General features: G+C 38.7%; 6 protein-coding genes and 1 long non-coding RNA gene across 18 annotated transcripts in view; 5 read left to right on the top strand and 2 right to left on the bottom strand.

Annotated features, from left to right (window-relative positions):
* Positions 1 to 11010, bottom strand: part of LOC105683396 (flotillin-2) — a 135377-nt gene extending 124367 nt beyond the window's left edge. The window contains exon 1 of one of the 2 annotated variants that reach the window (XM_048649767.1): positions 10492 to 11010. In XM_048649767.1, the coding sequence (XP_048505724.1) occupies positions 10492 to 10540 (49 nt within the window). In that variant the 5' untranslated portion in view covers positions 10541 to 11010. The remainder of the gene's footprint in view (positions 1 to 10491) is intronic. The other variant, XM_048649766.1, reaches the window with a different exon arrangement.
* LOC105683383 (glucose dehydrogenase [FAD, quinone]-like) lies at positions 828 to 3809 on the top strand. Of its 3 annotated transcripts, none has more exons than XM_020850817.2 (2): positions 828 to 1390; positions 1751 to 3809. In XM_020850817.2, the coding sequence occupies exon 2, from the start codon at positions 1755 to 1757 to the stop codon at positions 3576 to 3578; it is 1824 nt and encodes a 607-aa protein (XP_020706476.2). In that variant the 5' UTR covers positions 828 to 1390; positions 1751 to 1754; the 3' UTR covers positions 3579 to 3809. The 3 variants fall into 3 exon arrangements, with proteins under 3 accessions (XP_020706476.2, XP_048505706.1, XP_048505707.1); XM_048649749.1 differs by lacking the exon at positions 828 to 1390 and adding an exon at positions 1409 to 1669; XM_048649750.1 differs by lacking the exon at positions 828 to 1390 and adding an exon at positions 1410 to 1612.
* A 197-nt stretch (positions 11011 to 11207) lies between the features above and the next one.
* On the top strand, positions 11208 to 14695 carry LOC105684631 (serine/threonine-protein phosphatase 4 catalytic subunit). Of its 2 annotated transcripts, none has more exons than XM_012398146.4 (6): positions 11208 to 11378; positions 12119 to 12295; positions 12372 to 12524; positions 12607 to 12858; positions 12928 to 13166; positions 13273 to 14695. In XM_012398146.4, the coding sequence occupies exons 2-6, from the start codon at positions 12146 to 12148 to the stop codon at positions 13400 to 13402; spliced, it is 924 nt and encodes a 307-aa protein (XP_012253569.1). In that variant the 5' UTR covers positions 11208 to 11378; positions 12119 to 12145; the 3' UTR covers positions 13403 to 14695. The 2 variants fall into 2 exon arrangements, with proteins under 2 accessions (XP_012253569.1, XP_048505725.1); XM_048649768.1 differs by having other exon boundaries at positions 11295 to 11312.
* On the bottom strand, positions 11815 to 13583 carry LOC105684641. 2 transcript variants are annotated; one of them, XR_002305504.3, is made up of 5 exons: positions 13442 to 13583; positions 13201 to 13367; positions 12891 to 13089; positions 12288 to 12438; positions 11815 to 12184 (listed from the first exon to the last, which is right to left on the bottom strand). It is a non-coding gene; the product is annotated as an uncharacterized LOC105684641 (long non-coding RNA). The 2 variants fall into 2 exon arrangements; XR_007276869.1 differs by lacking the exon at positions 12891 to 13089.
* Positions 14696 to 14984: 289 nt separating the features above from the next.
* Positions 14985 to 18563, top strand: LOC105684600 (TBC1 domain family member whacked). 5 transcript variants are annotated; one of them, XM_020850861.3, is made up of 6 exons: positions 14985 to 15556; positions 16130 to 16303; positions 16794 to 17084; positions 17154 to 17361; positions 17572 to 17841; positions 17960 to 18563. In XM_020850861.3, the coding sequence occupies exons 2-6, from the start codon at positions 16155 to 16157 to the stop codon at positions 18074 to 18076; spliced, it is 1035 nt and encodes a 344-aa protein (XP_020706520.1). In that variant the 5' UTR covers positions 14985 to 15556; positions 16130 to 16154; the 3' UTR covers positions 18077 to 18563. The 5 variants fall into 5 exon arrangements, with proteins under 5 accessions (XP_020706520.1, XP_012253500.1, XP_012253493.1 ...); XM_012398077.4 differs by having other exon boundaries at positions 16794 to 17361; XM_012398070.3 differs by lacking the exon at positions 14985 to 15556 and adding an exon at positions 15563 to 15760 and having other exon boundaries at positions 16794 to 17361.
* Positions 18564 to 18817: 254 nt separating this feature from the next.
* Positions 18818 to 21753, top strand: LOC105683080 (BRCA1-associated protein). 2 transcript variants are annotated; one of them, XM_048649761.1, is made up of 6 exons: positions 18818 to 19061; positions 19242 to 19542; positions 19715 to 19904; positions 20005 to 20323; positions 20410 to 20843; positions 20938 to 21753. In XM_048649761.1, the coding sequence occupies exons 1-6, from the start codon at positions 18983 to 18985 to the stop codon at positions 21325 to 21327; spliced, it is 1713 nt and encodes a 570-aa protein (XP_048505718.1). In that variant the 5' UTR covers positions 18818 to 18982; the 3' UTR covers positions 21328 to 21753. The 2 variants fall into 2 exon arrangements, with proteins under 2 accessions (XP_048505718.1, XP_012250840.2); XM_012395417.4 differs by having other exon boundaries at positions 18822 to 19061; positions 20425 to 20843.
* A 278-nt stretch (positions 21754 to 22031) lies between these two features.
* Positions 22032 to 23976, top strand: LOC105683203 (probable low affinity copper uptake protein 2). 2 transcript variants are annotated; one of them, XM_048649772.1, is made up of 4 exons: positions 22032 to 22375; positions 22503 to 22771; positions 23166 to 23392; positions 23531 to 23976. In XM_048649772.1, the coding sequence occupies exons 2-4, from the start codon at positions 22503 to 22505 to the stop codon at positions 23620 to 23622; spliced, it is 588 nt and encodes a 195-aa protein (XP_048505729.1). In that variant the 5' UTR covers positions 22032 to 22375; the 3' UTR covers positions 23623 to 23976. The 2 variants fall into 2 exon arrangements, with proteins under 2 accessions (XP_048505729.1, XP_020707192.1); XM_020851533.3 differs by having other exon boundaries at positions 22038 to 22298.
* The last annotated feature ends 678 nt before the right edge of the window (positions 23977 to 24654 follow it).

Raw genomic sequence — 24654 nt, 5'->3', positions numbered from 1 at the left:
TCGAATATTTTCCCTAAAAATCCTCAGTCTTCGGTGTATTCACTTGTCTCAAGATAAAGAACCCACTTTAATAATGCAGAGTCACGCGATACTCAAGCATCGTGTTCACATATTTCTCCCCCTACGGATACTCGGAATACTTAAAGCTGAGAAAATGAAACTCTACGGTCCACCTTGTGAAACATTAATCCGAAAAAATTCCCACGGAATCTTAAACATCGAAATTGTCATGATTGACTCACAAATTAACCCGATCATGACAAATTCAATTTTGTGAAATTTCGTATTCGAAATCTATGCGATCTGGTGGGGTACGAAAAATTTATTGGAAAGTCGACAGCATAGGAAGTGAGAAAAAAAAGTGAAAAGCTATTTCCAAAATACCGGCTATGCTATCTAACCACTTTTCAAATCCTATCCTCGACCTTAGCATCAAACGTGATTTGGCAACTCCTCCGATTCGATTCATGCGGACCAGTTTGTTGGCCTCCAAACTTGAATATAAGATAAAAAATTCGAAAAAAAAATCTCGATTAGAAATGTTAGAATATTTAAATGACCAAAGCTGTGTCTGAGGTCAGTTCGAGTTATACAGCGTACAAAAACTGTGCAATACAAATACACACCTGATAGATGGCTTAAAAAAAAAGAAATTAATTTTTTCAGATCTTTTCATCTTTCCCAAACGATCGAATCCATGATTTAATGGATATCATGTGGCGTAGGCGATTTGAAATGGTCCGAGAGTAGGTTAGCGTATGTTAATCAGTGGACAACTCAGTCATTGGATTAGCCTGCGTCGTATTGTATGTTGCTTATTGTAGTAACCGGATGCTCGGTTCATGCGGACCAATGTGCCCAATTGGATTCGCTTGCGCAAAAAACGAAAAATCAGCAAAAACGAAAAAAAAAAAGAGAAAAAAAATGGAACCTGCAGCCGCAGGCCACGTTTCGCTCGGCTACAGTGACATAAGAGACGTCGATGATCATATCCTACGCAATAACATTCTGTTAAATCTCGTCTTAGACGTGAGTACTGAATAAGAAAGCGCATTTCTCTGCTAGACGCCGTACGCCCATGTTACCGAGGTAGAAATTACGAACGCTCACATAATGGATTACACGCGTCCGCGTCCGTCAGATTTGCATCGGTGATTGAGCTATATGGGCACAGACTTCCTGAGGTTATCACAGAGTGTAGACTACCTTGAACTCTGACCCCCCAGGGATTAAGTTCTACGTCTATTCTAACGTATAGAAATACGTGCGCGTTACAGTCTGACGATCCGGTGATTAATATTATCGATAAATTCGGGCGATAAGTTATAGTGCAGTGAAACGAAAAGGAGATCTATAACTTTGAGGATGGTCTATCAGTGGAGAGAAGCAAGTAAGTTTGGCGTTCGCCTCGCATTCGCGAAGGGTATGGCGCAGGTTGAATAACTTCTGAACAAAAACTGTTTTACTCACCGGAATGTATCTTGTAATCATCGAGTCATCGGACAAATGGTGAAATTCACGACAGTCAATCGGTAGGCAAAGCTGGGCCTGAGCAAGTAAACGTAGAGCTATTGATCAGGATATATGTACGACGAAATTCCACCATAAAAAAGTAATCAAAATGCTGCTGCTTCTGACTTTTTAAATTTATGCTTACGCCACAAAGCAAGTAAATGACATTCGCTTACATATATTTGACGGGACGAGGGTAATGAAAATCAAAAGTGACGAATAAAACTTTCTTTTTCAGAATAATGAAGCCCGAACGAATTCTCATTCTCTTTTACCTCGCGTCTTACTTCCGTGTGACGAGGGGTCAATCCTTCTTCGATTTCATACGGAATTACGGGCAACCGAGTAACAATATTCCTTCAGGGAACAAAGCGGAAACACCGACCTATGACTTCATCGTCGTAGGGGCCGGATCGGCGGGTTCGGTAATTGCCAATCGGCTGTCCGAAAATAGGAAATGGAAAGTCCTCCTTTTAGAAGCAGGCAAAGCCACGAACATCCTCAATGATATTCCGGTATTCGTGAGCTACTTCCAGATGACCGACTACAACTGGGGCTATAAAGTCGAGCCTCAAAAAAACGCATGCCTGGGAATGCATAACAGACAATGTTCCTGGCCAAGGGGAAAAGCTTTGGGAGGAACGAGCACCCTGAACTACATGGTTCACACCAGAGGAGGGAAACTTGACTTCGACAACTGGGCCGCGATGGGCAACGAGGGATGGTCATACGAGGATCTGTTACCCTACTTTAAGAAGAGCGAGCGATTCAACATACCGCTGCTAAATAATTCGACGTGGCACAACCGGGAAGGAAATCTGTGCGTAGAGTACGTGCCATATCGTACGCCATTATCCAAAGCCTTTTTGCAAGCCGGAAAGGAGATGGGCTACGATATCGTCGACTACAACGGCGAAGATCAGATCGGATTCTCTTACATCCAGGTGAACATGGACAAAGGGACGAGGTGCAGCGCCGCCAAGGCCTATCTTCGGGTGCAAAGGAGCAACCTGGACGTCATGACAGGCGCCCGAGTAACCAAAGTGCTCGTCGACGAGAATAACCGCGCGTACGGCGTCGAGTACGTCAGGGACAAACAGTGGCATCGGGTGCGCTGCTCCAAGGAAGTTATTTTATCGGCCGGAACCATCGACTCGGCGAAGCTGTTGATGCTTTCCGGAATCGGACCGAGGGACCACCTCGAAGAACTCGGCATCAAGGTCGTCAAAGATTTGAAGGTTGGCTATAATCTGTACGAGCACATCGGATTCCTCGGGCTGACCTTCATGGTCAACCAGAGCGTTACTCTGCTCCAAAAAAGTTTGGTGAGGCCAAACGTGCTGCTGAATTACGTCGTGAGACAAAATGGACCGGGAACTATTCCCGGTGGAATCGAAGCCCTCGCTTTTATCCGAAGTAAGTACGTCCTGGACGAAAGACCGGACCTGGAGCTGGTCTTCGCTTCGGGATCACTGCACTCTGATAACGGAATCACTGCTACGAGAGCATTGGGAATCACCGAAGAAATATACGACGCAGTGTACAGGCCGATCGAGAACCAAGACGCCTGGTCCATCTGGCCTGTCATTCAAAATCCCCGGAGCATAGGTCGCTTGAAACTCAAGTCTAAGAATCCATTTCACTGGCCTGTAATGGAACCAAACTTCTTCGACCACCCTGCAGACCTTGAAATACTTTTGGAGGGCGTTAAACTCGCAATAAAGGTATCGCAGACTCGGCCCTTCCAAGTTTACGGTACGCGTCTCCACAATTTGAAAATACCCGGTTGTCGATCCTTCAAATTCGCATCCGACGACTATTGGCGTTGCGCTATCAAGCACCTCACAGCTGTTTCGAATCACGAAATCGGAACCGCGAAGATGGGACCCATTTCCGACCCTGACGCCGTAGTCGATCCCCAACTTAAAGTACACGGCATCGCTGGACTTCGAGTTGTCGACGCCTCGATTATGCCGTCAATGCCGACAGGGCATGTGAACGCTCAAATCTACATGATCGGCGAAAAGGCCGCGGATATGATAAAGCGAACCTGGAGAAAGAGGTGACATGAAAAGTTATTCGAAAAAAAGTAAGCGGCCCAAGTGCGGATGTGAAAATCGAAAGAAGAACTACACGCATCTTGAAGACTATCGATGAAGTCAAGACTTTCTAACGTGATAGGTATCGCACGTGCACGCTCCGTGTGCGTCTTATTTCATTATCATCTGTGTTACCTAATATTTGTATGTACGTTCAGCTATACATGACACGACTATTGATATATTTTTATACCACTATCGCTCAATCTAATTTATTACTTAAGACAACCAGACACATCTTATCTCTGTAACGATGATAGTATGATAGAAAACGAGAAGTAGAAAAAAATATTTAAGCTAGAAATGACGATCCGACGATCGTCTGTTCCGACCGAATCGGTATCGACGATGACATATGCGAGTATGATTTGCTACGCTCGAAGGCTGCACGGTCGGATCAATAGTCCATAATTTTTCACAAATCTGACGTAACGTGTGAACGGGATTTTGAGAAAGCGCATTTCTTCGACAAATTTCGCCCCCAGCATTTGAGCTAGTGCTTAAAAAGTAAATGTGTTGTAAGGCCGGGGACCAAGTTCGCGGATAGTTCTTCACAGAACTGCAAGTCTGGGCCCTTGTCCGAATCGTTCGATACCTTTAGCGAGTTTCGCGTCAGGAATGGGACACCGGGAAAATTGATACCGCTAATATTTCGACGGTCAATCTTAGCGCCGGACTTACTTTCTACCACAAGACTAAAAAACACTTCCAACGTCCAAAGGTACCGCGTGACGTGCTAGCAACTTGGATTGTCTACCTGAAGGCGCAGATATCACGTTCTCTCAATTTTTCGTCACTTCTCCCGCATGATTCAACGTGAAACACGATTCTTGAACGCAATAAATTTACGTTACATAAGATAATCGGCGGTCCGTAGTATCAACCGATGCACACGTTTACGTATATATAAGTATGTGTAAAAGGTATGTGAACGTCGCATGTGCAACGTCCGTAATAAAAAATGATCGTTACCTAACAGCAGCGCATATAGGTATACCGTTTCTACCAGCACACCCGTAATTGCGTAATTCGACCCGTTCCACTTGTACTCTGAAATTTTTTACCTCAATTTTCATGCAGAACGTTTGACGCCCACGAAGCGTCGGAACGGCCTCGATCGCGAAAACGCTGACGCTTAGAAAGAATCAAGCACTGAAAATTCTCCGAGCGTACCATCGATATGTCCATGGTACATATAATAGCGCGGTGCATGATGTGCACTAGAACTGACCGATTAGAAAGTGCAACGTACACTCGGCTCTCAAGTGGGACATTTGGTTTTGACAAACTAATGTAATCCATGTTGCGATACCACGTAAATAGGAAATACTTTTTCTTCCTTATCGCGTTTATCGGCACGACCTTGGGCGAAGTCGCTAATGTCATTAATAAACGCTACGACGGAGATATATATCATCCTTGGTCAAGGTCGGATGGTATCGATGAAATAATTTCACGACGGATATTTTTAAAAACGCGTCCCTTATCGCTCGGGCGAATCGCCCGATGACGACATATCGCGACGAGAAATGTTTCGCGATAACGTACAACGTATACTCACTTCCGGCGGTGTGGTATGTACGCGATACGATCATTGGATCGGCAAACTAGACCTGCGAGACAATGAACCGATGTACGTACAACGTGGGCGAAACGTTGTTTAGAGTTTCACTCAAAGTTTTCAAAGTATGAACACGTCGCACGATCTATTATTCCCCTGAATGCCGTAAGACCCGTTGTCGGTCCTTCGCAAAATACGTAACATTTTCACGCTCATGAGAATTCGAAATAACTTTACCAGAATCAGTCGCCGGATTGGTTCAGCGATCGTACTGACCATTCGTACAACGTTATAAATGTATAAGAATACAATTTCGAAGGTTCCAAGATTTACGGGATGAGGAAAATGAACAGGCTAAAGGTGCGGTCCATTAGCTGATTACCACGCACGTATGTAGATTAAACGTATACCACTGATTGTGGCGTTAACGAAACGCGGGGTCAATGAGAATGTTAAAGGAGTGGCCGATCCAACGCTTATTTTCGTACGCGAAATAAAAAGCCAATCGATGACACTCATCCTTCGAAAACGAGTCGGATGATTATATTTTTCCAATAGTTTTTTTCGCGTTTCCAACATCATCGAACATTACACGTATACCACCGACTTTCTCGGTGTACGATCAAGTAGTCGACGATTTGGCATTGCCTCGCGTCACGTGTCAGCGTGAATTCTGACCGAGCCCAATTGTGAACCTCGAGGACCATCGAACGATGAACAAAAAAGCTGAATTCCCTCCGTAGGTCTCCAATTAGAAAATTTGAATTGAAACGTGGAGGAAAAGAAAAATTCAGAAACGTTCACCACCGAATCAATACACGTTGATTGAATAACTTCCTACATTCTAATCAATGAAAAGAAAAAAAGAACCAGATGAAAAATACGAAAAACTCGACGTAAACTCCAGAAGAGATTCACAGCGCATGACCTGCAAAAGTGGTTTTTTATTTAGCAGGATATTTTTTACGCCTGCATAGAGAATGAAAGCTGGAAGTGGTGGGGGGAGGGGGGACCACAGTCTAGTCACCTCCGGGCGATCCCATAGAAGGGTGAGAGCGATCTCTCTGCACCCTCTGTATTATCCTACAGCCTCCACCACCCTTGGGCCATCAGCCCTCGGCCTTTGGCCCTCGCACCCTTATAGTCGCTGTAACGGCAAGTGGGACTATGACTCACTCGCTTGCATAGGGATAGCGACAACGAGAACGCGCACGAGGTAACAAAGATGCCGATCGATATATTACAAACTTTCGATCCTGGGGTGAAAACCATTCCCGCTTCTTCGCTTCGAGGGTTGCTACTTATTTATTTAGTTATTATTGATTCTTTTTGCTCTTGCCTATCCTTTTACCGATGGGATAATCCGATTATCGTGTACCGTACTTCAGCGCCAGGTATCGAGTGCAGGTATACAAATAACGTTGACATAGGATTTGTTAAATCAACCGAGCGTATAATAAAATAACGAAATTGATCGGTCGCTAATTGTAGGTAGGGCGAAAGAATTGGCTACAAGCAAATATACCGTGCACGCTAACGATCCTCGAGCAGAGTGTTGAGTAGTAAACGTAGAATAGGTGCCTATGTCTGTCGAGTATTTTAAAATTCGAAAAGCTGGCTGTGTGGAAGTCGCGTGCAGACCTACGTTGGGTTGCATGCGGATCAGGCGTCAGGGTCGACTAATCGTGATCAATGACCCCGCGACTAATTTTTCCCTACCTCCTCTAATTCTCGTCAGTTTATAGTCCGGCCAATTTGCGCTGCCGTTAGCTGAGCTGGTCCGAAAACGAGAAAGAAGAAATCCGCTCTATTCTCACCCAATTTTTGTCTTTGAATGTACCCAGAAGATTTGTACGATTACGCGACATCTTTAACAATCATTTATCTTAACGTTATACGGAAGCACATACTTGTAGAAACTTACGCTTAGACTGTGCAAACGTCTTCGTAACTCGTAAGGTAAAACTTTTCATTTGTATGATTTCATTTTGATGCGCAAGACAGCAATATATCTATGATGATATCAAACTCACCTATCCCGTTACAACTTCAGAATCCGAAGATCAAGTTATCGCCAATTTATCGACCCAGAAGATGAAAAATCAAGAATATCTCGATGGGAAAAACTCGTAGCTCAATTTGACCAACGGGTTCGTGTTACTGGGTTCAAAATACGTTGAAAAAATATCCTACAATCGATTTTGAAAATACTTCATTTTTGGCCCAAAAATCGAAAAAATCCAAAGGGGTACCCCTTGGAATTTTTTCAATTTTGGGGTCAAAAATCAACATTTTTTTTTATTGGGTTTTTTATGATATTCTTATGAATTTTGACCCCAGGAACCCGAATCTAGAAGCCAAAATGATCTATCTATTAAATTGATCGAGTCATCGCCATTTTTTCGCTTTTCGGAGCAGAAAAATTGGTAATACTAGTAAGAACAAAATAGCCTCAATAGTTATAACTGCAGGACGGTACAAATTCGATGAGAGGAATTCTGTTTTTTAACCGATTTTTTACGTCAAAATCAAGAGACGGGAAAAAGTCGAGATTAAAAAAGAACCCTGAAGAATAGTGTACGCAAATTGGTCCGATCTCGGGTCCGATGATCCTATACGATCGATTATACCAAACCAAACTATGGAACCAGTAAAAGTGTTACCAGCCCCATTAGTTGTTTGATCGATGACGAATTTTGTCGGTAATAATCCACCCTGAAGTTTAATCGAGCCGAAATAAATTCCAGTCAATTGCTAATAATTGTACAGAACGCTGGGTGAATTAAAAATTTCATATGCTTCGAACAACGGGACTGAAGAATCCAATTATTGTTTTTTCCTCCTAACGACCACTTATTTAGTGACCTTCCATTAAAATGGTAGCTTCTGCTCGCGACTAATTGAGTATTTCATGTAAGAATATTATGCATTCCCGTCGACATCGTGGACGTTTTGAAATATTTGGATCTTGTCAACGATAACTGCAGGGAATAGATCTTTTTCTTCTTTTTCCAAAGCAGATTGAATAACATCTAATGAATCTTTAATGTATAGAAAAGAAATGAGGATATTCTACATAAAAAAAAGCAGTAGTACACGCGAAGGATTGAGAAGCTGAAAAAATAATAGATTACATAAAGAATCCCTCAATATTGGACATCGAGAAATCACCAACCTATTAAATTCCAAGGCCTGTATATATACATTGAATATTTACACCGGTACGTTATGCCCGCTTGATATCGTAGGGCAAAGTAGAAAAAGGAAAAGAAATCTAAAACTAAATCACTTGCCAACTCATAGACAAAGGTGGACAGTCCCCTAGAATTAATGATATAGATCAATGAAATATACGTATGCAATTCAAGGTGGAATCTCCTAAATTATGCGTCAAAATTTTTACCGTTATAGAAGTCTCCTGTTAACTTGGACTACGGTTATAGGGCATGGGTATAATTAAAATGAAAGAAACTTGTAGAACAGCCGAAAGAGACCGAAAGGTCGGGATGACCTTGATAGCTGCCTATAACCGGCACGAAAACCGTACACAGGAAACTACGCGGTATGGAGAGAACCCAGTTTCGCATAATGCAGCAGCCATCACGTAACAAAATACAAGTGTAAGGAGAAGGGGGAGAATTACGAGTAGTTGACTTGAAAAATAAGAGTAGGGCCAGGCGGAATAAAAATAACGCCGACATTTTCGCTTCGTAGCAGTAATTGATCCTACGATCGGCGTTGTTTAGCGGCAATGAAAAGCAACTCCAGATGCCCCGTCGACGATTGGTCAATACAGCTCTTTGAATATTCTTTTCTCTTTCATGCATAACTTATCGTCGGTCCAGAACTCAACGAAGCGTGATTCGATCGTTTATGAATTAAATTCACTTGAATAGATGACACACATCAAATGCGACCGTTGTATTACTTCTGGACTTCGGGAGCACTCCAGAATATATCTGAAAATATTATCTGAAAATCAGTCGATCGTCCTGTTTGTTCATCAAGAATCCTAAATATCTATCTACGCAGTAGTATAACGTTTCCGAATTTCCCGTGTTACATCCTATCCGAACTTTTGAGTTTGATAGAAATGCGCAGAGCGATTCCGGCACGTACGTACCAGAAGAAATTTATTTTTGATACGCTGAGCCATTTTTGGATGATAGGCATACGAAGTTTTCTAGATCCAATGAAAACATTTCAATCGTTTTATCGAGAGGACTTCATTTATTCGTGCGTTCATTATACCAGCCAAACGGAAATTTGATAAGTAATCTCACTGAACTCTGGCAGTCGCATTACTAGAAGTTCAGCTTCTGTAGTTCACCATGACCGAATGGGGAGGAGCACGAGGGCTTACGTAATCCTTGAGTAACCAATTACCTAAACGATGTAGACCAACCAAACAATCAAACACAACGGTGACAACAACAAAATACATTAATACAAAATTTTATATGATGTTTAAAATTCATAACTAACATAAGTCTAAGTTAGTAATAGTTCTAGCATGGCATAGGTTTTGTGACAGATGAAAAAATATAACATAATCAATGCTTACAGTAACAATATTTATTTGGAGGATGAAAATCATTTTACAAACAACAGAAAAGGAATATATAAACGTACAAAGATGAGTACATTCATTAACTAAAAAAGATAGGCGAAGCAAAATATGAACAAAACATGAATAAATAGGGGGAGAAACCAAAGATGATTTTTTTGACGTTTGCTTTTAAATGATACAAATTTCTAAATATGATCACATAAATGGGGCACACGCATTTATGGACCATGTACGATATTATTAGATGACACAATGTTTGGTGAAGGACGCTGCGGTAACGCCGGTTCGTCGCGACAAGCCCACCAGCCCTGTGAGAATAATGAAAAAAGTCTGGCTAATGCTGTTACACGTATAAGTTGATGCTAGACGGATGATTATCCTTAAAATTAAGTCACAAATCCATTATGGATTATGGACGTCTTGCGTGTGTGTATAAAAACATGTAGATCCGTTGCGTTCCATGATAATAGAGCGAAAAGAAATTGAAATAAAAATGCGATGTTGAATTAAAAAGAACAAGGCTAGGGGGGATGACCTTTGAAATTACATAACGATAATGCAGAAAAACCGGCGGATGGGTTTTATAACCTTAAAAAAATGATTGAATCCGGCGTACAAGGTAACCATGTTTACGCAACGATTTTCATGTGGTGAAAAGGAGTAAAAATAAAACTGAGAATGAATTGACGTAGAGGAATCGAGTTAACAGGGAAAAAAACATGAACGAACGTAAAGTTACGCTACCCTACCTGATACGACGAGCGCCTCGTTCGGGCCACAAGTGTGAACATTCCCCATCTCTCGTTTAATTATTAATAATCCAACAGGAATGACAGGTCTTTACACAACACACAAGACAAACCCGCCTAACGAATATCACAAACACAATATCCTATTTACACGACACACTACGAATAACAACAACCACGATCCGACAATACCCGTCACTCACTAATGACAGAATACAGAATCACAGATATCCCCTTTTAATTGGCCAGAAATTGATGCCTAGAGCCTACCCGAAAGCGAATACCAGGAGAGCACTACGATTTTGCAAAACCTCAAACGGAAGTAAACACGTCAAACCGACTACTCTAATCCGCGACAATAATCCGACAATATTTGCACGATGAATTTATAATAAGAAGATGTACGAAACAGACTTAAAATCTGTTGCAGCTCGACTCTCCTAACTAAAATTTACTTTTTATTTCTATGATTATTTAAGCGAGAAATGACTCATGTTTCTTCTGACCAGTGGACGTTTGGACAATCTGATACCGCGAAATGATTGGTCCACGACCTTCAACGGCGTAGAATCTGCTTCAAGTTGATTTTCAGACGCGCTGAACCGTTGCTCATTTAAGCAATGAAAAGGCATTTGAAACTAACATTTAATCTGAATAAGTTGATCTATAATATTTCAAATTATGTGCTAAAATTTATTCTTGAGTTGAACAAAGTATGGATCCCAATTTCAAGAAATCAGCGGAATCTTGTGAGCCGACAAACGACGCGCGCACCGCGCAGTGCATTGTCGGAAATTCATGGTGGCCGACAGGAGGTTGCGGTGAGGCAAGCTAGTTTCGTCGTTGAGAGTAGTTTTGTTGAACTTAATACGCTTTTCAATTAACCGGTACGAAAATAAATTTATATACTCCTTACTCTACATAAATCGTGTCTGACTTTTTCAATATACAATTGGTTTTCACCAGTTTTAATCATTGCTATTTACCTGATCATGTAGCATTGAACGCGCTATTGTGGACACCCTCCACTCGCTGGCTTTGTTAACTATTTTAATGCTAAGATTTTAAAATATCAGGCTAATAAATCCTAATTAACATACCCTCGCAATTATTATCAGCACTATGCCGTTTTTTCATAATCAGTGATCGCTATTTAATTCGTGGTAATAGTTTTTAACCGACAGAATTCTCGCATCGATCATCCCTTAACCTTCCCTTTTTCAAACGTAATTTCTGGTGTAAATTCACAGTAATATATGTGCTTGTATAGAAAATAATTAATTGTAGAATATTAGCATAGAACTCATGTGACCAGTTTGATTGTCTGATTGACGTCATCTATATTCAAACCATGTGAACATATCAGATTTGACACAGCGCATTGCTCTATCACATATTTATTTATTTATTTTAGTTTATATTTCAAAGTCACCGTCTTACACTACCTCACATCACTTAGTTACACCCTAAATCTCACTTGGTCTAACAAATAATTTCGAGTTTATTGTCTTTGAGAACTTTGATCGACTCTTACGCAATTGTTGTATTGATGCATGATATTTTAATACCAACCTTCATCGTCCACAATTTTTAAGATGTTACAGTGTTATTTTTGATTTGTTTACAGTTCACGCGCAATATAACGGGCGAAGCAATGTCCGATTCCAGTGATTTGGATCGGCAAATTGAACAGCTGAAAAAGTGTGAGATTATAAAGGAAGCAGAGGTAAAAGCGCTTTGTGCGAAAGCTAGAGAAATCCTTATCGAGGAAAGTAATGTACAAAGAGTTGACTCACCTGTTACCGTAAGTTAAGGTTAACGTAATAGATGAGCTGGTTTTTTTTTAAATCCTCAAGTGCTGACTCATTCATACTTTGCAGGTCTGCGGTGACATACATGGTCAATTTTATGACCTGAAAGAGCTATTCAAGGTTGGTGGCGATGTGCCTGAAACAAACTACCTGTTCATGGGTGACTTCGTTGATAGAGGATTTTACAGTGTTGAAACGTTCTTGCTCCTACTCGCTCTCAAAGTAATTCTTTAATAGTTGCAATATCATTTATAAACTCAAATAGGAAACTTTTATCCATCACTTATTTCAACGATCCTCACAGGTCCGCTATCCCGACAGAATAACTCTGATTCGAGGGAATCATGAATCAAGACAAATCACTCAAGTCTATGGTTTCTACGATGAATGCTTGCGCAAATATGGTAGTATTACTGTATGGCGATACTGCACCGAGATATTTGACTATCTTTCCCTTTCTGCAATTATCGATGGAAAAATATTCTGTGTTCACGGAGGTCTCTCACCCAGTATTCAGACACTTGACCAAATTAGAACCATAGACAGAAAACAAGAGGTATGTAGTTTCAATATCGTCAATGCCTGTACCTTGCTGACCAAAAATAATTCAATGAACTGGATTTAGGTACCACATGACGGCCCAATGTGTGATCTGCTTTGGTCTGATCCTGAAGACACCCAAGGATGGGGCGTCTCTCCAAGAGGTGCAGGATATTTGTTTGGCAGTGACGTTGTTGCTCAGTTTAACTCTGCTAACGATATCGACATGATTTGTCGAGCACATCAACTAGTTATGGAAGGATACAAATGGCATTTCAATGAAACAGTGCTCACAGTATGGTCCGCGCCAAATTATTGCTACAGGTAGACATTCTTTCTCACAAAGATTAGACCTCACCTGTAATACAACGTAACTCAACAATGATCGACCACGATTTGACACTTGATTGCTTAATCGACATTTTTACAGATGCGGTAACGTAGCGGCAATATTAGAACTGAATGAACACCTCCAAAGAGATTTTACGATATTTGAAGCAGCACCTCAAGAAAGCAGAGGAATTCCTAGTAAAAAACCACAAGCTGATTACTTCCTGTGAAATTGACATCTTTGGCTACACATGTTATTGCAGCTATACCTTGACTCAGCCTCCTACACGTTTCTACTCGCTACTCAAATAGCTCGAAGGCTCTCATTTTTCCAACATATCGGCTTAGTATGATGACATCGTTAGTGTTTAATCGTAAGTAGCACATGCGTGTACGGAACAGAGTCTTAATAGGTCCAATGCGAAATAATGTATCTGAGAGAAAAGATGAACATCAATTAGTCGAACTATTTTCATTTATAACTGCGTTATTTCTCGTTGGATTTCTAACTGAATTTTCTAATATGGTTATGTTGCTCCTATTTGGAATTTACCCATATTACCATTGATAACTCACTTGGAATCACGAAATCAAAATCATTCGGTAATGTTATTTAATATTACCCCCTGTATTTGTAAAATTAATGCTGGATTTACTCTAATAACGAAGCACCATTACCGTTTAGACTATTTAAATCAGTATAGTTAGATCGGAGACCACACTTTACAGGAGTTAATATTAAATCAATGAATTTTGTTATACTAATATGTACGTAAAAATGTATCAATCGTAAGTCTAATTCGATACGATCACAATGTATCTATTCAACGCATTTAAATAGAAGGTTAATACGATTTTAAAAAATCACTTGTAAATTTGTAATTATTTGAAACCTCTATTGAATTTACATCTGCAATATCGAGCGGTAGTTTTTTTAAACAAGGTGTTTTTAAAATCGAATTACGATAAGTCCTTGGTAATCTCGACAAAATCAAAGAACCAATTCTAAAGTCTGCCTATAGATAACATTGATTTTAATGTTATTCTAATTCCGATCGTCTGAATTGATTATTACTCAATGCCCAATAATCTTCACCACTCCATTGAACAAATAGCAACGATAATTATTTCCTGTCTCTTTTTCAAAGGGTATGGTTTTAGTTTTGCAGACATCCTGCTTATGTTAGGTAGCGATTATTTTTTACAATCTAATTTAGACTTATTTTAAACTAGTTGTATGTAGTAGGACATTAAAATTATACTATGATTTTACAATTATTCCCTTTTCATCTTGCTCAGTATGCTATACATAGGCATAATTACTGTAAATACACGATTTCATCATTGTTCTTCGGCCATAAGTATCATTAATAATTTAAAACATTTGTGAGGCATTTTTGAACTGTAACTAAATACGAAGGACTTTGTATGCAATGAATCATAAATATGTCGAGAATTCAATATCGAAACAAGAAATACGAATAATTTTATGACACAAAATAAAAGAATTTTTTTTAATCCAACTTTCAGTCTTCATTTATGCATGCCATTTACGAACATGTATTCGGAATCTACACCCTTTGGTTCACAAACTAATATTTCATGATCAAATGATGCTGTTTAGTGTTTACATGCATATTAGTTGGTATTTATTTACAGAGGCCATATGCCAACAAGTGGGCGGATGTTAATTATTTGTCAATAACCCAAAAACCGAAAGATAATGAAGTTACTATGTGGCAAGTGAAAACAGTCTGTTGGTTGCAGAGGACAGTATATATATTTGTATATTTCTTCATATTTTCTAAATAAATAATACCTGACAAGTGATGTCGCGAATTCTAAGCCACCATCAAATCGTTCTGGGAACTCGTGTGTTCCAAATTTCCATATTATCATCTGACTTGAGTGTCACCTAACAACGTACAGGAGCACCGGATCGATTTTAACTGAATAATTGCATAAATAATAAATTACAGTGTGACATCATCGTCGACATCGTCACTTAGGCAAGTCTGGCGATGCGTTAAAAAATGAAGACGTGCTGTGGTTGAGGTTTCGAAAACTAGTCAATCTAAAAACATCCGCTACATAAATTAGAGGTTATGCGAATGGTTGACCATAGCCCATAGCTTATCATAAATTTCAGATCCTAATTAACTTGTTGAACAATATATCAAGACTGAGCTATTTGCATCAAAAGTGAACTATGATTAGTATCAATGGTTGTAGATAATCGACGCCCGTATAAGCCACACGCGAACTGAACCCCACATATCGTGCGACGAGAAAAAAAAAATTCTGACATATGTATGTGTCGGTAAATATTCACACGGGTACACGACTGCTGTCAGATAGGCGGTTCCTTCCTTCCAATATCTAAGGTGAACCATTATTTTGGGTAACGTGCAATACTTCATAGTGATATTCCAACTTGCTGATACAAAAAATACTCCATATTCCGAGTGGATTCTACGTTAGTCTATTCGCAATAATTTCGACAAATTGATTGATCATCTGTTTATTATCTGTAATCGTGTTGCTCACTTGTCTGCACCACCTACATTCATCAGCTGCATTGAAACAAGGTGTTTCTTTCTCTTTTTTTTTATCGGAGTACATCCGCATGTGTAAGTGAAGAAAAAATCATGAGAAAATGTTGGAAATTAATAAATCATGTCAACAACACCACTCTGTCATGTACGATATAGTTTACCACATATCAAGAAATTGTAACTCATAACAAGTATTCACTGAAAGTTGGAGATTTATCACCAAGTATTCTCTCAAGGTTTTTCTTTTTCTCTCCCTTTCAATAATGAATAACAATTATTCTTATCCATGTCTCTATAATATCATCCAAAGTCATCCTAATGGTGTTAGAATAAAAGTGGATTCAAAAAATTTTGACACATTGAATCTCGATCTTTCTCATACCTGTTTCCTACTGCTTTTAGTCCAAGTGTACTCTAAAAAGATGCTATGGCTGCCTCGGGATCGCAGGACAATGACGAGGACTTAAATGGAGATTCAGGATCTGAAGCAAGTAGTATATTCCAGTCTGGCTCTGTTATTTCAACTGTACCTGACAGACATGGGTTTTTGGGAGGAACGCAATACAGTCCAGAACCGTAAGTCTGGTTTGGCATTTTTTGTTTGATATCACTTTATGTATATTTTGAAAAATTGTACAACTGAGAACCTGATAAAATTGTGGAAAACAAATTTAATTTGTTTGCCTAATCCTGGCCTTCGACGTTTTGTTTTCTTAAAACACTTGTGTCTACTGATCAAAGCAGTCGTTATTTGGAGGTATAATTTTTATAACTATCTATAGCTGGTTGAATTACAGTTCAGTAATTCACCAAGGTGATCAAGTCCATGTAACAATACAGAGACAAGTGTACATTACAGCAAATGATAAGATAATGAGATTACTTGGTCGATGTTTTATTCAAACGATGACTAACAGTTCTGTTAACTTGGCACCATTCAACTCTGGAGTATTATCACAAATATTGTAGGAATTTATTACAGAATCTCCGAACTCTCCAATAATTACAAGTGTTGAGGATCGTTAAAATCAAAAGTTAAAAAAAAATCCTGTGATCTTTTTTACAGTCGCCAGATAGTTCCCCCAGAAGTGATTCTTCGTAGGGAAAGGAAATGGCTGCGAATGTTGAGCAAATGGAATAATTTCATGTCTACAAACTATCGCAAAGTTAGAGAAAGATGTCGCAAAGGAATTCCACCATCGGTAAGGCCCCGCGCATGGCTCTACCTTTGTGGAGGAAAACTTCTAATGGATGAAAATCCGCATTTGTACGAAGAGCTAGTCTCTAGGCCAGGAGATCCAAAGTATATAGAGGATATAAGGAAAGATCTCCACCGGCAATTTCCTCACCATGAAATGTTTGTTGAAAATGCTCCTGGACAACAAGAATTGTTCCAAGTTCTCAAAGCCTATTCTATTCTGAACAGCAAAGTTGGTTATTGCCAGGCCCAAGCACCCATTGCTGCTTTCCTGCTTATGCACATGCCAGCTGTTCAAGCTTTTTGGTGCCTTGTTGCTGTTTGTGACAAGTATTTGGTCGGTTACTATAGCCAAGGCATGGAAACACTCCAGAGAGATGGAGATATTCTGTTTGCACTTTTGAAGAGGGTTTCTCCTGTTGCATACAAACACCTGGTTCGTAAAGTATCCGTTAAAATGAAACTAGTTATAGTTTACTTTTCTTTTGACTGACAAAAATTAGATCACAATATTTAGCAGCATAAAACCCTGACTCTCTAATATTTGATCAATTATAAGTTATTGCTTCTAATTCATCCATGCCATAATTATCTTATTGTCAGTATAATGAATAGTTTTAATTTTGGTAATCTCTCAATTCCACAGAAAAAGCAGAAAATAGAACCAATTTTATATATGACAGAATGGTTCCTGTGCGTTTATACGCGAACGTTACCATGGGAGAGTATTCTGCGAGTTTGGGACATGTTTTTGTGCGAAGGAGTGAAGGTTGTTTTCAAAGTCGGATTAGTCCTACTCAAGGGTTGTTTGGGTCGTGCAGCTCTCACTAAACGTTGCCCATCAATGTATGAAACACTTCAAGAATTAAGGAATCCACCCCATCAACTTATGGAGGAGGAGCCCCTTGTGCAACAGGTAAACTTGGGCATGTAGGCATTTACGTGTAGTGAAGGAAACAAATTTTTACTCTAAGAATATGACAAATTTTTTCACACATTGCTAATCCATTTGTATTTGTTATGAAACATTGCAGGTTCACAGACTGAATTTGAGCGAAGAAGACTTTGAATATGAGCATCAAAGGCAAGTAGTTCGTAGAAAATCAAAGGACCAAGCACCACCACCTAGCACCATGAATGGAAACGACTGAAACAAACAGCTATCAAGTGAACCACTTGACTATTCCCTTAATTACGATGTGCCTTCCCACAATTATATCATAAGTATATACAAAGCACAGAGTAGGAAGTTTATTAAGGATAGATAATTGAATTAGAAGATTGAATGTTATTATTATTATTATTAGTAGTATTGTTATCATCAATATTATTATGTTATTTCTGATTTTAATTTATGTTAAAAACAAAAGGTGTCTCGTGCACATTCCCGTAAGTAGAAGAATTTCATACTTAGTACCTTTGTTCAATTTACATTGTTATTATGTTTGTTAACACAAAGAAAGCACAATATTCTGTTATGTTATGAATAATTCATATCATTTATAATACAAAAAGTATTTAGTTGTAAGTGTATCATTACTAGTACCACACGCTCCATCGTCAGTGTTTATGTACAAAAAAGCAATTGTATCGTACTGTATTTTCGAATAAAACATATATGAATATATATTTAACAAACGCAATGAACTACGAGCTCAATCATGAAATGAAATTGTCGAATAAAAATTAGATAAAAATTTCCTCGTATAAGTTTCTTTGACTATTTTTTTCGTATCTGATATTATTGGGTCAGCTGATTTACGTCACCGGAGAAAGATTAAATATTAGTGCACACAACCACTGATCTCTATACACACAAGTCTGAATTCGTTGACACAAACCCAAGTCACAAACCAGTGCACAAACCCAATAAACAAGGACGCTAGTGCTACCTGTTAACAAAACTCTCAATCACCGTTATTGTTCGCAAAAGTTCATTTGATCATGACATTTGGTGACGCTTCACGTCGCTAAATACAGTTTATTTATTGAGTAACATCGATGCAAAAATTTGTAAACGTACATTTTGTCATGTGTCATGTCTGTTATCATGTGTGATGTCTTCTACTTCAGTACTAGTATCTCTGTGCGTAATACGCATTGAAATTGATGATCCACAGTCGTTAGAAAATTCGGGTAAGCTTGGGATTGTTTTCTATTATCTAAGGTTATAGTTTTGTTGTATTTCTATATTTTTACCTTGATTCAGCATTCTTCTTATATCCTTTCATTCTAATAAGTGAATCTGCAACGTTATGATTTTTTATTGACTCATAATGAATGCTGTCAATTATACATAAGTAACCAATCTTTAAGGTGCAATGGCTGCTAGAAAAATGCGAGGACGTCGAGAACCCAAAGATGTTACAGTTGAGAGCTATGCCAGTGTCACCGAAAGGCCAAATCCACTTTTTCCATCTCGTGGACCCGAAAAATCCAATTCTTCAACAAGAGTACATTCTGAAGAAACTCATAGTTCTAATTCTGCACTCAATGCTGGTCCTGGAGAAAGTGACGGAGCTACTGCACGTTCTTCACCACCTGATCAGATTAATTTTTTTTCCGGTAACCCATTCGTCGAAGTCACTAAAGGAATCCTACATCTATTCAAAGAAGAGTAAGCAGATGAAACTGTTATTGTAGTATCAACATTTTTTTTGGAAATTTCTTCTCATTTCTGTATGAATGTATTTATAAATGTGTATTTCCATATTCAAACACAAAATTCCCTTGAAAACTATGAATTTTATTTTTTGCTGTCTAATAAACGTTGGAACTATCGATTTCAGTGAGTTGATAGAAATGCATCTAGCAGCCGAACGAAGCCACTGTATTTGTATATTATCTGTGCCTGCAACAATGACATGCCATGATCTACTAATATTTACTGCTGCATGTCATCAAGACATTCAGCACTTTCGTATTATTAGGGATGGTAGTCCCAACCAATATATGGCATTGATGACCTTTAGATCAGCTGTCAGTATTGAGTATTCAATAATAATGTTTTCAATTAGAAATTTCAATGAGAATATTGAAGCATGGGTGGAATATCGATGATATGGTTGTCATGTTTCAGATAGCAGCCAGTGAGTTTTATGAGACATTCAATGGTGCTCCGTACAATTCCTTGGAACTAGACGTCGTCTGTCATATGGTCTTTGTATCAAAGGTGGAAATAGAAGATGGCGGGTTTCCAGTCGCAGGCCATACTGAGGTTCCATCTTGCCCAGTATGCTTAGAGAGGATGGATGAAAGTGTTGACGGGATTTTGACAATTTTATGCAACCATGCTTTTCACTCTAGTTGCTTAGTTAAATGGGGTGATACTTCCTGCCCTGTATGTCGTCATGCTCAAACACCTGAACCCCTAGCTGATAGTCACTGTATGGAATGTGGTGCGTACAATTCATTTGTCAACCTTGTACCTCATGTCTGTTTCATTCCATTTCTTCAGATTTTAATCTCGTTTAGTGGAATTCAGGTAGTTCAATTACAGGTGCCAGCAGCGATGCTCTTTGGATCTGCTTGATATGCGGCTACATAGGTTGCTCCAGATACCACCAAGGGCATGCCTTTGAACACTACCGAGACACCCATCATTGTTACGCAATGCAACTAGGGAACAATCGAGTCTGGGATTATGTCGGGGATAATTTTGTTCACCGATTGCTCCAAGATAAGGATGGTAAAATGGTAGAAGGCAGCCGTGAGGGTGCTAAAAGTGGGGAAGCAGCTGTAGACGAGAAAGTTGACGCTGTCCAACTGGAATTTACGTATCTTCTCACCTCTCAGTTAGAAAGTCAGCGACAATATTTTGAAGAAAAGCTTGGCCGATTAGAACAACGTACGGTCTCCGAGAATACAGAATTACGTCAGAAACTTGGTCAAATTTCTGAAGAAAACAGCAAATTCAAGGTATCCTTCAGAATGATTGACTTATATTTTTACTTTTATAACATATTTGAGGAAATTCATTCGATAAAATTTACGGAATCATATCGCGTTACAGGCGGAGCTGAATGACCTCATTCGCGAGAAACACTCTCTGGAAAAAAGGTTGCAGCATTCCAGTGCTAAACTGAACCAGACTGTTTCAGAGCTATCCGAAGAAAGACAGCTAAGTGCAGCGCTTCAGACGAATTTAGCATCATGGCAAGCAAAGCACAAACAATTACAGCAAGAGTTCGGCGAATACAAGGGAGCAACTGAATCTGAAATGACAGATCTGCGGGAACAGCTCAGAGATGTCATGTTCTTTTTAGAGGCACAAAAAGAGATAGAAAACTCAGCGAATAGAGAAGAGATCGCTGCAGGACGTATAATAATAGGACAGACTTCAACCGCTTCAACACCAACCACAACTACTCGAGCCCAGCGTAAGCACCAAAGGAAACATTAGTCTGGTACTAATCTATAGCGGCACTGCTACTAAAAGTAATCGAATTTTTGCAGCAGGTGAATTCTCGAAAAAAATTTTCATGTGCTTAATTTTGGTTCTGGAATATCAATTAATGCCTTTTCATATTTCTCACGTGACAAAAATTATACCTTCGACGTTATACTATGAGAAAAAAAATATTTATAATTGTGTATAGAGCAAATAACTAATCAGAGCAGGAAGTGAGAGACAGAATTATACATATGTAAATTTAGATTTTTTCGTGTAAAGCTGTAACAATCAACTGATAGATACTTGAAGATCATTACTATTTTCTTACATTCGACGCAATATAATCACTGTAATTAAAATGAACCCCACACTTCGCTGCATAGACTGTATACCTAATAAATAAATTATTTCTTTTGTAGAACAATGCTAAAATTATTAATGCCTCAAACTTATTTCTTAAACTGTTGTACAGTTTATGAGTTCCTTCGATTTACTCCAATTCAATTACAATCACACTGCATTTAAGATCCATGGATCTTTGCTTCATCCACAAACAAAGTTCATTTTCACTCATAGCAACAATGCAGTCAGTCATTGTTCCTCTCAAATACTTTTATATTTCTCATGATATACTGATCAGTGCTCTGAAAATATAGACAGTTATAACTTTCTGTACTGGATTATTACTTGGTGAGTCACTGGCAAACGAGTAGACACCGGTCATATCAGTCATACAAGCCTGATGGCTGATTATGGCTGATAGTAAAAGTCAGAATACATTACCACTTATACTGTATGTATGCAGCCTTCCCTTGGGTAAGGCTAGGTGATTGTATATTAGTAATTGGTTTGATTAATATGTCAGTACAGTTGTTTAAACACAAATGCTTATCAGTTTTGAGTGCTCAATCCAATCCCTAAATGCTGAGCTCAAGAGGAGATAGAAATATCAAAGCGAGTCTAACCTAAAACCATATAAGGTATTTGATAAGTGATCACTATTTTTTAGTTCATAAATTACGTCCATTAATTGTCAACACTAATCTCTGATACCAGAGTAAGCAACTTTAAATTGTAATTTTATATACGCTACTTGAATGACTTGGTCAATCATATAGAATGGACTCATGTACGATTCCATTATGATAAATTGCAAACAATGTACAGAAAATATCTATTTTCAGATGCATATGACGTATTGGTTTGGTGTAGACTTGGGAACATTCATGTTCCCTGGCTACAACGTTACGACGACATGGGGCCTGATAGCTACTTGCTTAGGACTGGGGAGTCTTGCTATTATTTTTGAAGGAATGAAAATAATTCAGATTAAGCTGCGACAAAGGACGCTTGCCTCGTTACCATCTGAACAGGGTGGTCTGAGCGGTGAAGACTCTTCTCTTTTATCAAGACTTTCAAGAAAAACTTTTGTGCCCTCAGCCTTCCCATATTGGTAAACTTCTAACTGTAAGAAACTGTAAGCGAATTGTATGAACCGAAAAAATTATATACTTTTTACCTCTAGTAACTCATGGCGGGTTGCTACTACATCGTATGCATCCGATGTATAACAATCATATCACATTTATTTTAGTGATCTTACAGCGTTCTATCGATTCCTAAATTTGTACACTTGGTTTAGAGGTGTTTTCAAAGTGGCGCTCTACCTTTATTGTACACCAACTCAGGTGTTCAAAATATGTATTTATGCAACTGCATACATAACAATACTCACACCATGCCACACTCATGCAGCCACTAAACCTCTGGTGGAATGAACATTGAATTTATTACAAAAATGCTAGACGATTAAATATCTTGAAAAATGGAATTCATGTGGTTTCTAGTCAAAGTTGGATCAGCTGGTTTTTGGAGGTACTTCACTGGTTTACGCATACTACCCTTGGCTACTTGCTCATGCTGGCTGTGATGTCTTACAACGCGTATTTCACTATTGCTTTGGCAATTGGAGGAGGTCTTGGATTTTGGATTTTTGGAGCAGCCATTCAACAACTCAATATGCTTCAATTTACTGACAAACGCAGGACTATACAATGTGATTCTGAATGCTCTGGTACTTGAACTGTGCATCTAATAATATCGTTTACAAAAATTATTACAATATATTCGCTCTTAAGTGTCTTTGCCTTCAAAGTGTGATTAAGTGAGCCATGTACTGATGTGTTAATTTTTTTTTCTTTTTGCATTTCAGATGCAATAACAAATACGGAAAGACGGCCATCAACAATGTCTGTGGATGAGGACCAGCTGGCAAGAGAAACAACGGTAGAAGTGCATACATAATCCAATTACAGAGGACTAGGTTTGATATAAACTCATCATACACTATTGGTTTTAATGAGTTTATTTCACACTCTTGCCTCGACTAACAATAAAAGGGCACCAAAAACTACGAATATTCGAAATAAAGTATAAAATGTAAATTCAGGGCTGGGTATTACCTCACATATACCTATACTGTTAAACATGGATATATTGTATATAAAAATAATGTACATATTATGAAATTATCATATCATGTATATAATTATATACGAAATTTGTTACGAAATTGAAATAATTATATTAGCATTATAAGTTTTACATGAACTGATCTGAATCAGCCTATTAGAATATATTCATTTGTTTCACTCGCAACAGCATTGCGTCATTTCATTATTATTTGATCATCCTCACAATGAGAGGCAATGGACACCGAATCATACTACTGTATAGTGGCAAAAATTGGATAATCAATGTCTTTTGCAACTTTGATACTTGACACGGATCAAGTTCAAGTCATTGGCCAAGATTATGTGAGAATAAATTAGATTAGCTTTTGAAAGTGCTACTTACACTTTTCAAGAACCAGTCAGCTATTTGCAGATAGCTATCATACCAAACACTTTTCATTATAAACTGACAACGCTTTTATCGATACGTGTTGCGCTACCATTGGTGAATTCTGAAAAGCATCTAGAATTTGTTCAGTCGGGATCCAGTTTAGGTATCATGAATTTCTTCTTTTTTTTTGTTTTTACTATGCAGGTGTGTAGCGTAAATATGTGCTGTTATTCTGACGATCCGCTAGCCGTCCCGTTATTTTTAAATATTCCACGTCCTGCGTGTGCGCAGATGATTTCAGGATCGAGTTTTCAGGGATCTAAGCTAGGGCCCAGACACTGACCTTTTAACCACCGATCTTTACAACTTAAGTTGTTCTAATCCAGAATTTAGAAGGAAATATGACAGCGATGAATCTGTCTCTAGTCGAGGCTATTTACTAATACTGCCATAATTCAACAATGGTGTAAATTAGAAGTAATAGGTATCAGC

The sequence above is a fragment of the Athalia rosae genome, chromosome 2 (genome assembly GCF_917208135.1).
Source record: "Athalia rosae chromosome 2, iyAthRosa1.1, whole genome shotgun sequence".
Lineage (NCBI taxonomy): Eukaryota > Metazoa > Arthropoda > Insecta > Hymenoptera > Athaliidae > Athalia > Athalia rosae.
This window is presented reverse-complemented; position numbering and strand designations above follow the sequence as displayed.

Bases quoted from the DNA above. Each gene is read 5' to 3' on its own strand.
- LOC105683383 (XM_048649749.1), top strand. From the start codon at position 1,650: ATGCTTACGCCACAAAGCAA. The intron at 1,670-1,750 runs GTAAATGACATT...TTTCTTTTTCAG, and splicing joins ATGCTTACGCCACAAAGCAA to AATAATGAAGCCCGAACGAA.
- LOC105684631 (XM_012398146.4), top strand. From the start codon at position 12,146: ATGTCCGATTCCAGTGATTTGGATCGGCAAATTGAACAGCTGAAAAAG. The intron at 12,525-12,606 runs GTAATTCTTTAA...CGATCCTCACAG, and splicing joins TGCTCCTACTCGCTCTCAAA to GTCCGCTATCCCGACAGAAT. The intron at 12,859-12,927 runs GTATGTAGTTTC...AACTGGATTTAG, and splicing joins CCATAGACAGAAAACAAGAG to GTACCACATGACGGCCCAAT.
- LOC105684600 (XM_012398077.4), top strand. From the start codon at position 16,155: ATGGCTGCCTCGGGATCGCAGGACAATGACGAGGACTTAAATGGAGAT. The intron at 17,362-17,571 runs GTTCGTAAAGTA...TCAATTCCACAG, and splicing joins CTGTTGCATACAAACACCTG to AAAAAGCAGAAAATAGAACC. The intron at 17,842-17,959 runs GTAAACTTGGGC...GAAACATTGCAG, and splicing joins AGGAGCCCCTTGTGCAACAG to GTTCACAGACTGAATTTGAG.
- LOC105683080 (XM_048649761.1), top strand. From the start codon at position 18,983: ATGTCTTCTACTTCAGTACTAGTATCTCTGTGCGTAATACGCATTGAA. The intron at 20,324-20,409 runs GTGCGTACAATT...AGTGGAATTCAG, and splicing joins TAGTCACTGTATGGAATGTG to GTAGTTCAATTACAGGTGCC. The intron at 20,844-20,937 runs GTATCCTTCAGA...ATCGCGTTACAG, and splicing joins AAGAAAACAGCAAATTCAAG to GCGGAGCTGAATGACCTCAT.
- LOC105683203 (XM_048649772.1), top strand. From the start codon at position 22,503: ATGCATATGACGTATTGGTTTGGTGTAGACTTGGGAACATTCATGTTC. The intron at 22,772-23,165 runs GTAAACTTCTAA...TGTGGTTTCTAG, and splicing joins CCCTCAGCCTTCCCATATTG to TCAAAGTTGGATCAGCTGGT. The intron at 23,393-23,530 runs GTACTTGAACTG...TTTGCATTTCAG, and splicing joins ATGTGATTCTGAATGCTCTG to ATGCAATAACAAATACGGAA.